Raw genomic sequence first — 12,159 nt, 5'->3', positions numbered from 1 at the left:
CTTAAACTTTTATTTATTTATTTTTTAGAGTTTTTAGCAGTCTTTCACTCTATCTATCCCAGCCTACACCGGGGGGACCCTGGACAGGCCTGAGCATACAGATCCGCAAATCACATCACACCTACGTTAATGCCTTTGGGCAATTTAGAGTCTCCAGTCCATCTGATTTGCATGTCTTTAGACTGTAGGAGGAAACTCAGAAGGCCCAGGGGAGAACTGGACGGAGAAAAGTCAAACTCTATCCCCTCAGGCTCTCTGTGGAAAGTGTAACTAACAGCAAACATATGAGGCTCTACCTCCGTGAGGTGAGTCATCATTATTTGCTGTATATGGTTCGACTCCCTGCTGTCTTCGTATGGCATCGTGTAATGAAATAATGCAGACCAGATGCTGACATAACAGACCAGTGGTATATTCTCATAACTCTCGCCAGCGTTTTAATATCACCTATAATCAGATGAAGTGTTTGTGATGCTCGACGAGAGGCTATTTTCAGCAAGTTGACACAAAGGGGTTTACTCATGGTAGCAGCCATTTTTTTCATTTTGCAAGCCAAATGAAATGAAAATGAGTTCAAGCTGAAGTGGTATAATTGAGCATTTTGAAGGGAGCGCTTGGATGGGATGCAGGGTTTGTTCCCTTGGTAACCTGGTATCCATGACTGCAGCTCTTTGTTTTTACACCACTCTCCCAAGTTCAAGCACCGCCGGCAACGCTTATTAATCACCACTCGCACAGCGAATATGTTTTTAAACGAGCAAGCTGACTCATTTCTGCCGGTGAAGTGGGTGTCCAGATGAGCCAGATCCACCGTTTAATGGAGCTCCACCTCTTTTGTGCCACATTATGTCTCCACCTTACTGACATTTAAAGCAGTCTACTTAAACTGATCCGTGCTTTAGAAACGCTCATGTAACCAAAAACACAGAGGCCTGGCTCAGCCTCTCCCCTGCCAGCTCATCCAGGTGTGGGCTGTGTCTGTGTTCACCTTGTGGACTGTAAAACTTAATGATCCCAGATGTAAAGATAGCAGTGCACTGAAATAAAGCTTGATCATCTTGTTTTTCCTTTTGTGCAAACACATTAAGGTTATTTCTGGTGAGCCGGCAGAGAGTAACTATTCTAAAGCCTGAAGATGGAGGTTATAACTCTGCCTTCAAACAAATACAAAATACATTACAGCAAAATGAACAGTCCGACAGAAACTGGTAGAGCAATGGCTTCACCTTCACAGCAGAGGCTTGTTTTGCTCCTGGGTTACTGTAGTTATTCAGATATGTTTTTTTTAATAATGAGTCGAATGGAGGCTTTATTGAAAGGCGAGAAGCAACGCGACAGCATCATATCTGTATCTTTGAGTGTTTTTGATAGTGAGTAGAGAAGAGACGACAGGACATGAGAGGTGAAAGAAAGAGAGGATTACCAATAAAAAGGCAAAGAAAGTCCCTTGCAGGACTGGACTCAGGGACTTATGGAAGAAGAAGGAGAGATTTACATTTTCAGTTTTGGAGAATGGAGCTTTACTTAATGCAGCAGCATCATGGAATTTACATGGAACATTTCACAGCTCACAGCTTGTAATACGTTTAATTCGTCATCAGTTTTCATCACTTAGTTACTGTAAAGAGGCCGGGCTGTAAACATGGTATTCCTTAAGATCCTGTCAGCTGAGTCCTGAAGGATTTTCTCTGTGCTACTTTAAGTGACTGTCAAAAGCCTCCAGCAGTTCATCCCTTTTATAGGTTGGTTTGGCAGCTGGTTTCTTGTTCTTCTGGAAGCAGTTAAAAATAGGCTTATAAAGCTGAGCTCCAATCATGTCGATTCCAGGATGTTAAATTAGCTTAAAATACTGTTTTTTTATTACCATAAAACAGTGGAAAACTCTGAAGACAATCAGTGTAGTTTGTTCGGTTAATGGAGTACAGATGCACCATGCACACAGTCTTTTTATCAGTGTAGTATAATACATATAGCAGTTATATCCTCCCAAAAATTCCCGTTCAAAGATAGTTTCTTTTTCCCCATGTAGAGTTACTGACCTTTCTCTCTGTTTATCTTGGTGTTGTTTTTGGCTGCAGTGTCTGTCTCTGGTGTGTCTATTCCCGTCTGTCAATAGTGCTTAATCCAAAGCCACAAAGATAACATCATTTGAAATTTGAAGTGCATGATATTAAGTGTTATTACCTACTTATTGTCCATAATAACAGCATAAAGCCACCTCCAAAACCTCAAAATCTCAGTTTATTCTTCACTTGATGCCCAAAATAAATACAGTAGCAAAGACTTTATCATTCACTCTTCACCTTGTAATGGAAGATCAACACAAACTGCTCATAAATACCTGTAGTCACACATTTACTGAAAGGTGTGCACTGGTGGAAAGTAAACTATGGTTATTAATTACAATTTTGAGGTACTCCTTTGTCCTTTTTATGGGACTTCTTTATGGAATACTTCTACTCTACTACATTTATTTGACAGTTAATTTATTTTACAAGCTAATTTGCAGATTGTCAGATTGTTAACAAACTATGAATTAACTAATAAATCATGATGTATTATTATGGACTATGCTATACACATCAATATGCAAAGTATTTAAAATTAACACCACCTTCATCAACTTTAAAAAAAATGAGTGATGCCCACAAATTAATGCATCACTAATTAGAATCCACTAATATAATGTATGTTAAGGGTCATTCTGCATTATTAGTGCTTATTTTGATGCTAATATTTGTAATTTTACTTCAGTAAGACTTTGAATACAGACTTTCAGAGTATTTCCACACTGAAGAGTTCTTCACCCACTGACTGTGTGTACTGGGATTTCTTCAAGGTAAAACATTCAGTTCTTTGAGGACTGAAGATGATGGACCTCTAATATTTAGATGGTGCTCGGTTGAAATACACCAGGCAGAAATATCTCATACAGTGTCTCATTATGTCATTACTGCTGAAAAACAGGACAAAGCAGGAAATGAGCTAAAAGCTCTGACTGGCATTAATGATTCAGCTGTCATTTACTTATTTCAAAGTTTTTTTGTCCAAACCATCTGTATCCAGTTACACACATCACACAAAAATGCATAATCTGGGATCACAATAGATCAGTTTCCTGTCTGGGTTTGATTAGAGCAGGAACTCTACAGCCAGACGTGGATGCTTTCGATCTTTAACAGTTTTTACATTCGGTGTATTTCTGATGCAGATCCAAGTTGTTGCTGCAGTGAACCTATTTTCCTCCAGGCATCAAAACAAATCATTTATCTCTGTCCTGATAGCTTTTCTCTCTCTCTCTGTTCCTCTATGATTATTTGTGTTATTGGTGATTTCAGTTATCTCAAAAGTTCAACACAGTCCAGACTACACCCTCCTGCTGACACAAAATCTTGCGATACACAAAAACATTTATTAAAAAAGCTAAAAACAAGTTCTGTCCACCCACGTGCCACCGCCCCTGATCAGGTCTCAACATGCTTCTTTCTGTTTCCAACGGAGATTCTGACATTGACGTGAATCACACCCAAACGTCTCACACGGCACCAAAATAATATTTGCATATGTATGTGTAACATCAGCTGCCATAGCAAAGAGTAAGTGACATTTAAAAGTCAAGTCCGTCTGTTAGAGTTTCACTTCGCTGAATCAAAAAAACAAAAAAAACAATCTGTGTTTCTTCACTGAATCTCAATGACTGTATGCCCACGTTCAGAAGAGGCCTCATTACACATCACTTCTGGCTGAAAATGACAGAGAGAAAGAGGGGTGGAGCGGAGAGATAGCCTCTGTCATTTCCCACCAGTGTGTGAGCGGTGTTAATGACATCGCCCTCGCCTCTTTAGCGGCTGAGTGTTCGAACAGGAGTTGCAGTGGGAGGGCGGCGAGGTGGTGGTGATGATGGACGGCAGGAGAATGGAGGGAAGGAGCTGATTTAGTAAAAGGAGGAGAGGCTGCTGTGACTCACGGGCTGCACGGTAGTAAACAAACCTGCCTGTGGAGGTGCTCAGTAGGTGGCTGCTGTCTCCATGGCAACCATCCATCACACTCAGATGCTTCCAGGCAAAATTATGTCGTTTTTTGGAGACACACACACACACACACACACACACACACACACACACACACACACACACACACACACACACACACACACACACACACACACACAGGCACAGTGCAGCCTGAAGGAATAAAGGACATGTGTGTGTGTTGTGACCCGTCTGACTTGCGCCTCCTGCTCGTTACTGGGCGACCAAACTAGTTTCCCCTCTGGTGATTATTAAAGTCGTCAGTTCATCTAAATTCAAGAATTACTGGAATCCCACACGACCTTACACACACGCGCTTCATATTGTCCATTCAGTGTCACGGCGGAGAAGAGGAGTCATCCAGCCACCTTCGTGAGAAGTGGAACCGCTGAGGTCACAGATTAGTTAGCAACTAGAACAACGCACATGAGCAAGTCTTCTTCCGGCTGTCTGTGTTTTTCCTGACTTCAGTAACCATAGCCACCTTCTCTACAACTGACATTTCCATGGAACAAAACAATAACCTTTTAGTCTCTGGAAATTACGTTTATTCAATGCACTTTTTTTTTTTTACATACAGTACTTCAGATAAAAATACAGATACAAACCAGTTTTCACCAAGTAGCTGCACAGCAAATATTCACATAATAAAAATGAGAATACAATAACTTTAAATAAATAATGAATAAATAAACACTAGTGCTACGGAGTGTCTCCCAGTGGTAGTTTTGTTGTGTGAAAGCAGCTCATGTATATCTGTCTGCATTTTCTAACTGATGCCACTGCGGCCGTCGGTCGTGCAGCCCTGTATGTTCAGTACACGCGTCTCTGTCAGAGGCAGCAGCGCCTGCAGCTCAGTCTCTTCTCACAGCTTCATGCGACCTTTAGCTTCCAGCCCGGACCCCGATCTGTATGCAACCTCCGGTCTCCAAAATAACTGCACAACCTGGCACCAAACTCCTTGGACTGAGGTGTTTGCTGAGTGTCAACCTTTCAGTCTCTGCTGTGCTTCAGTAAGCTTATGTCCCTTTTGAGGAGTGATCGCGTCACGTCTGCTGGGTGCTGGACAGTTTTTAATGAAGGTCGTTAGCCTGTCTTGGCCTTTTTGCTGACCTCCAGGTATGTGGAGGACTTGAGGAAGCGAGGGTAGCAGTCTTTCTCCATCAGGGTGTAGATTTTGGCTTGGGCCAGGTTGAAACAGGACTGTCTGGGATGCTCCATGTTCTCCTTTGTGATGGCTTTGGTTAGGTGGTCAAGATTTACCTGCAGAGGAACCAAAAAGGTGAAGAGGTGAATATCGGTGCTTCACAGCAGCGTAAGAGAAGCCAGCAGAATACCATCTTTAATAATCCGCGTACGCTATTTGATATTTACCTCTCGTGGTGCGTTAGAGCTGATGAACTCGTCGTAAATCTTCTTGGCTTTGCTGGCCAGTTTTGAAGGTTTGCTTGCCTGGTAGTCCTCACAAGCCAAGTAGAAGGCGATGTTTTCCTCACTGAACTCTGAGATAAGAAATGCTCTGAACAGGCACAGCCCATCTGGAAACAAGAGAGAGGAGAGAGTTAACATCTGGAAGTCACCTTGAAACATGTGGAGTGAGCGAAACAGTTGATCTGATCTGGAGGACTTACTTTGACTGGACAACAGTTTGTCAAAGGACTCGTTCCATTTCAGAGGCTCATCAGCGTTCAGCCTGCAGAAAGACAGAAAAACACCATCAGGAAAAGTTCTACAAATCGCCATGGCTCACTTTGATTTGACTGACATGCTCAAAAAGAGAATTTGACTGCATGTCTTACTTCAGTTTGTCATTTTTCTTTGACTGGCCGGTGATGCTGTGATCTGACTTCTGTAGTAAACTTCCAAACAAAGCTTTCAGCTCCTTCGCCCTGCAAAGATAAAAAAAAAAAAGAGAAAATGTTACAAATAGGATTTAAAGTCAATTACGTTCAGCTGTCATTTTGTAGAAACAGAAGAATGAATTACTGTTCCTCCAAAACAGAGAAATGTCAGAAAGGCCTCATGATCTCACCTCTCCAGGCAGGTGCTGGGCAGTGAGTCAAGTCCTCGGCACATGATGAGATGTTTTCCCGCTCGCTGGTGGATATTCCCAAAGGTTTTCACAGTTGTTCGTAAAGTATGTGGTGTCTCACAGAGCTGTCTTCCTTGCTGTGAGTGAGTCTCAGCTGGTCTGCCGCATGTGTGTACGAGAGTGACTTTTTATAGGGTAGTCCACTCTGTGACATCACGCCTCTCAGCCAATGAAATGAGATGTGTGGAGGGATGAGGAGACACTCCTCGACACTGATTTCCCTCCAGACGACTTCCTTACTGCTGAACAACATGTGTGATGGCCACAGTGACTAAATTACTTCACAACTCTTAAATGTCTTTGTGCTCAGTCAGGGTGTGTGTGTGTGTGTGTGTGTGTGTGTGTGTGTGTGTTATATTTCAATGAGGGGAACCAAACGTTCTCACAAGGACAGAAACTCCCCTGAAGTGAGAGTCTTTCGACAGTGCTTTCCTTTAATAGAAGTTATGCTTCGGTCTCAGGATTAGGGTCAACGAGCCCTCATGCCTAAATCACCAAACTGGTTTCTAGGTGAATTCCAAAATAACCTAAATAAGCATATCTGGAACATAATCAGGTCCTTTCTTTAAGTAAAGCAATAACACAGTGTGAAAATACTCTGAAACCAGATGTTTCACCTGGTCTGTCCTTTTTATTCAGTTTTTATTTTCGCAAAGCGAGACTTAATTCTTTGCTTGTTCTAAAAGATGCAAAAACACCAAATTAGCTGTTAAAGTATCAAAAATAGGAATACTCAATGGATAATATCCCCAGTCTCTTATGTTATTGGATCACTATTATGCAGCAACATTTTAATGTTGGAACTAATAAAGATGAAGCTATTCTAAACTCCTTTCTATGCTTCTGTTAAGAAATGAAATGAGGCCGTCAAACTTAACAAACCAGTAGGAGCGATGCAGTGTAGCTGGACCCATCACACTCCAACAGGTCCGACAAAAAAAGAAAGATCAGAGGGATGACAGTCAGGCTCACTCTGAGAGGAGACTAATGAGACAAGATAAGTGAAAACTCCTGTGTGGGTGCGACATGGGCATTTAAGGACAGTACTTGAGTAAATGTACTTAGTTATTTTACAGTAAGACGGAACATTTTATACTTTTGGCCACCTAAAAGAGTCTCCTAAGGTTGGAGGAAAAATGTTTTCATGGTTGAAAGGACTCATCTCTGAGTAGGAGACGGAAAGTAAATGCACATCAGAATCTGGTTCATGAAGTTTTCACATACGAGGACTTTGCTTTGGTGTTATTGTGCATAACGGTCAACGTGTAGAGAGTAAGAAAAAAAAAAAAAACAAGCACTGAGGAAGTCAATAATCAGGAATGTTCAACATGAAATATAGTGAAAAGTGAAAAGACCTGTTCAGCGTTTAATGTAGAAATGTTTACAGTATAATGAATAAGTGCAATCTGCAAAAATAATAATAATCCAAATATTTACACGCATGTAATGCAGCAAGTTAGATTTGTGGTGTTCACAGACGAGCAGATAATAAACACTTTACGTTAATGTAACACTGCAGTGCCCATACGGCGGGATAAGAGCGTCAGTAGGGGTCCTTGCAGCTGCAGTCGGGCAGAAACTGTCATTGAGGCATGAAGCTTTAGTCCTGATAGACCCCAGCCTCTCCTCGAGTGGGAGAGCTCAGTCATGAGCTTTCCTGCTCGCCTCGGGGTCTTGGGGGTCCTACAAGGAAGGCAGACTGCGGTGAGTCTTCTTCTGGGAGAGCCAATGATAAGCACAGCACATTCTGAATTTCTACAGGAAGTAGTGAGAAAGATACTGCTGATGTTCACAACATACATTTATCGAAGCAAGGGGACAACCATTTCATTATCAGCATGAAAAATTACTGACTTTGTTCACTAGCTTCAGTCCGTGGTGCAGTGAAGTCGTCAGGATGCCTTCAGTTCCTTTCCAGTGAAATCCCTGGATAGTTTCTTTTCTCTCTACTTTAAGTGTGTTACACAGATGAACGACCTCAAGCACAGACAGAGAAAAGCAGGCAGGTGAGAACGGGAATAGGTGAGCGTCACCTAGTGCTCCCTGGGTAATTCAGTTTATTTAGGCCAATTATCAATCCTCCAGAGTTGTCTTTTCTGAAGAAAGAAAAAGAAAGCCAGCTGGTATCTAATGCAGATTTGGCTGGAGTTGCTGGACTGTGAACATCCCCAAAACCAAGAGCAGAACTGAGCTGCTATCATTAAATTTTGATACAGCTGCATCTCAGCTCACACAAAAACATATCCACAAACAGACGATGTGTGAGCCCTAGACAGCTATTTTTCTACTGTAACCTGGAACCCCACAAAATAACACAGAGAGTGAACAACAAACACATTTGGACGTAACACCGTTGGAGGTACTGTAACGCTGTAGGTGGTAAGGTGGTTAGCCACTCATGCTAACATTTGCAGCTTACGTTAGAGCAGATAAAGACGAGGTTTAATCCATTCCTCACGCACTTGCTCTTGTCTTTTAGACTCCAAACTCTCACCGCTCTGAAAAGCTTCATGCACGCCACATCGGCATGTAGATGCTGAATGAAAACAGACAAGATATTAGAAGTCAGAACACCATAAAAACTGAGAAACAGCATAAAAAAAATGAGCACAGCATTAAAAATTCAAATGAATAAAAAAGCACAGTAGGAAACAGTTACAGTAATATAGAATATCAAAAACATTATCTATTCATTAGATTTCCCCACAGCTCACACAATATCACGATACCCATTATTACCAAACAATTATTCTGTGGCCCAAAAGGCACACTGACATCCTTATTTTTCTCATTATCTTCAATATTTTCCTCAATGGAGAGAGTGGAGGAATCATTCACGGTCCATTTAATGAAGCTCCTCACCAGTTCAGACACAAAAAATGTGTTTACATTATCATGTGTCATCAGGAAGCGTTTACACACTTCCTGTCTGGACACTCATTCCTGTATGTCTTTGTCTGTCAAGGCATGACCAAGCAAAGACAACTGTGCCTATATATAACCTCAGGGGTGAGAAAACCATCGTCCAATGAATAAAAAAAAAATCTATATTTAGCCCGGACAGAGAGCCAGCTAACAGTAAACTCTGTCAGGTTGTTTCTCAATGAGTCCACAGGAAAAAGTTCAGGAAAGGGAAAATCAGAGAAGTTTGAAAAGGCAGAGAGCTGATGGAAAGTGTCTGAGTTAGCTTCCTCTGCCGGCAGCCCTGAACAATACTTTCCCCCTAACTGGCCGCTTTGCCCGACAGACAGCCTCGAGTGTCAGCGCCAGGTCACTTCAGCCTGAAGCGAGGAGGCCCTCCCCTGCTCCTTCTATTGAAGCACAGTCTTATGGGCCTGACAGGGAGAAAGGAACTTCCTACAGGGAAACTGCTGGTTCAGTTGATTCTGTCAGAAAGAAGAGCCAGTAATCCATCTTTTTTTAGTGTTGTGGAGAAAGGGCTTTAATTTGGCTTCAGGCGGAAAGGTGAAGGAGGAACTTTCGAGTTCTCCTCACACTCTAAGATATCTACATACAGCACGTTGATCTGAGCTTGTATGGAATTCTGAATTCATTTGGGCGGCTTTGCCTCCAGCCAAAGGCCTTTTTCCTTTGTATCTTATTTCTTGTTTCATGGTTTGTCTGGAGGAGAGTTTAAGTCCTCAGACTTACTGAAGGATCTGCTGAGATGATGCACTCCGGCTCAAATGAATCGAGAAAAGACATTCCTGACAAAACCTCGGTTCTGGTTTTGTCTGAGTTTGGGAACCAGAAATAAGATTTTCAGCAGTTGACACCACTGCCGGTGCAGTTGGAGTATCAGTTTTACTCGTTTATTTTGGAAGAGACAAATATATAGATTATTTTTTGTTTTATTTTTATGATACACTTTTCTTTTTGTGTGCACTTGTTTTAATATTGGTTCACAGCCTTTCAACTGCCGTAGCTTCGCTCAAAAGAAGGGAGCCAACAGAGAATACAACTACATTTTCTTTTTCTCAGACTCCAATAAAAAGATGAAGAATAACCTTGCATGATAGAAAACAGCAGAAAATTGATTTGGAAAACAACCTTCAGCCTCTTTTCTTCGTCAGGCACACACTGTCATTCGTTACCGTGAGTAGGGTGAAGTTCAGAGCCTGAAGAGCGGACAGTCTATTTTCACTCTTGGGTCAGTGTTTTTCAGTACACTGTGGCTCGAACATGTTCCGGTCCTGAGCCAGCCGGGCCTTCCTTCTTCAAGATACTTGACATGTTGTAAACATGTTTTCATTGGCAGCTGCTCATCACGAGTTTGACACAGGATAAAAAACATGATCCGGACGTGTTTCTTGCAACAAAAACATGTTATTCTCATTCATATCACAGGCGTGTTCTTTCCATTTAGGGATGCAGTGTTTGATCACTGCAGATATTGGATAACACTATTAAACACTTAGATCCTTATTAATATGCATGTATTTATCACAATGCAATGTGAGGAAATTTGCATTTGATTTCTAATACTGCTGGATCCAAAATGAATTCATAATTGCTGCTTTAATGTTCACATCTCATTCGGCTGCAAATGTTTGCTGCTGATCCACTTTACTTTTAAAACCTTAACTACTAACCTTGAAGAAGACTCTTTTGTCTTCGGCTGCCTTTACATACAGACACAACTCCTGACAATGTGTGACTCTCGCTCAGTGACTCAAGTAAAGTTGCTGATAGTAACTGATGTTATGTCACCAGAAATTCTGTTTCATTGAACAACAAAATAGCATCCTTACGTATAGTCCTGCCTTACTGTGTCATTGACACAGATACATTGGCAGCCTGATAAACAGCTCTTTAGCTCTCAAGTGTCATTATTGATTTGGTTGCAATCTGGGTTACACAACGATAGCATTATTAAGAAATATATAAGACTAGTGCTATTATACAAACACACACACACATCCAGACATTACACGAAAAATGTTTTAGGCTCGTAGAAGATGGCACAAAGAAGTCATTACAGGCCGCACTGTGATAATAATGTTCACATTATTAACATTTAGGTCACAAACTGATCATTTGAAAAACATGAAGCGGACATTTTGTGTCAGCCTTGTCTGGCTCCATTCACCATTCATAGAAGAAATGACCCAGAAATCTGTGCTTTTTCCCATGAAGAAAAGTGTGATGAAATAGAAGTTTTCAAGGCTTCTTGTCGGGGTGAAGAAAGAGTGCCTCAGCATGACAGTGGCAGACTAAAATAACCGGCATTGGTTGTTTGATTCTGACTTAAATTTCAATTTTTTTTCAATACGTTCACAATTGAAAAGCCTACATTTTAAACAAGGTAAATGGGTCATAAGTCTACAGCCCTTAGAGTTTTTGATGAAGAGGAGGTTGGTACACAAACTGTTGAAGCTGCTATAATCACGACTTGTGTATTAATTGTATTTCTATATTTATAATGGATTACACTCATGATTACCAGTGATACCAGTGACCACTTTTCAGACCTTCAAGACAACAACAGTGTTTGCATATAAATAATGTCTAAAGTATATGAACTGTTGTTGTTAGTATCATCAGTGGCGTAACACTGGACACCATTTGTACAGTCTGCAGCCTCAGCGTGGCACCTTCCCTCTGTAGTACACCTGTCCATACACCTGTACACATACACAGCTACTATATTAATCCTAAAAGACAACCAATTAAAATTTTACTGGAGTCATGTTCGAGTTACAAAATTAGGGTGAATTAGGTCCAAAAAAGTGGCCCTCTCTGCTGCAGCTCAGACCTCAGAAGCATAATTAAACCTTATAACCTGAAGGTACAATCCATATGTATACAAAAAAATATGGAATTCTACATTACAAACATCTTAAAATTGTATAATGTTGAATGATACTTATTCATTCGTACTAAAAATGAAATTCTGGACCGCTTTCTTGAACGTGGCAGGTCCATTTTGTAATGGACACTTTCCATCCTACACACTTGCATGTTTCATAGAAACAGAAGCAAGCTGTTTTGTGGTTTGGAGCTTTAGGACAAAGACGACCATGTTTACTGAACTTT

General features: G+C 41.2%; 1 protein-coding gene across 1 annotated transcript; it reads right to left on the bottom strand.

The window, feature by feature from the left end:
* Nucleotides 1-4,981: 4,981 nt before the first annotated feature.
* Nucleotides 4,982-6,205, bottom strand: rgs5b (regulator of G protein signaling 5b). Its single transcript, XM_070974309.1, has 5 exons — nucleotides 6,064-6,205; nucleotides 5,831-5,920; nucleotides 5,663-5,724; nucleotides 5,406-5,569; nucleotides 4,982-5,294 (listed from the first exon to the last, which is right to left on the bottom strand). The coding sequence occupies exons 1-5, from the start codon at nucleotides 6,105-6,107 to the stop codon at nucleotides 5,118-5,120; spliced, it is 537 nt and encodes a 178-aa protein (XP_070830410.1). The 5' UTR covers nucleotides 6,108-6,205; the 3' UTR covers nucleotides 4,982-5,117.
* Between the last annotated feature and the right edge of the window lie 5,954 nt (nucleotides 6,206-12,159).

This window comes from Chaetodon trifascialis, chromosome 11 (genome assembly GCF_039877785.1).
Source record: "Chaetodon trifascialis isolate fChaTrf1 chromosome 11, fChaTrf1.hap1, whole genome shotgun sequence".
NCBI lineage: Eukaryota > Metazoa > Chordata > Actinopteri > Chaetodontiformes > Chaetodontidae > Chaetodon > Chaetodon trifascialis.
This window is presented reverse-complemented; position numbering and strand designations above follow the sequence as displayed.

Coding starts and splice junctions, on each gene's coding strand:
- rgs5b (XM_070974309.1), bottom strand. CDS start 6,107: ATGTGCCGAGGACTTGACTCACTGCCCAGCACCTGCCTGGAGAG. Junction 5,725..5,830: donor AAGAAAAATGACAAACTGAA/GTAAGACATGCA, acceptor GTCTTTCTGCAG/GCTGAACGCTGATGAGCCTC. Junction 5,295..5,405: donor GCTCTAACGCACCACGAGAG/GTAAATATCAAA, acceptor GTTCCTCTGCAG/GTAAATCTTGACCACCTAAC.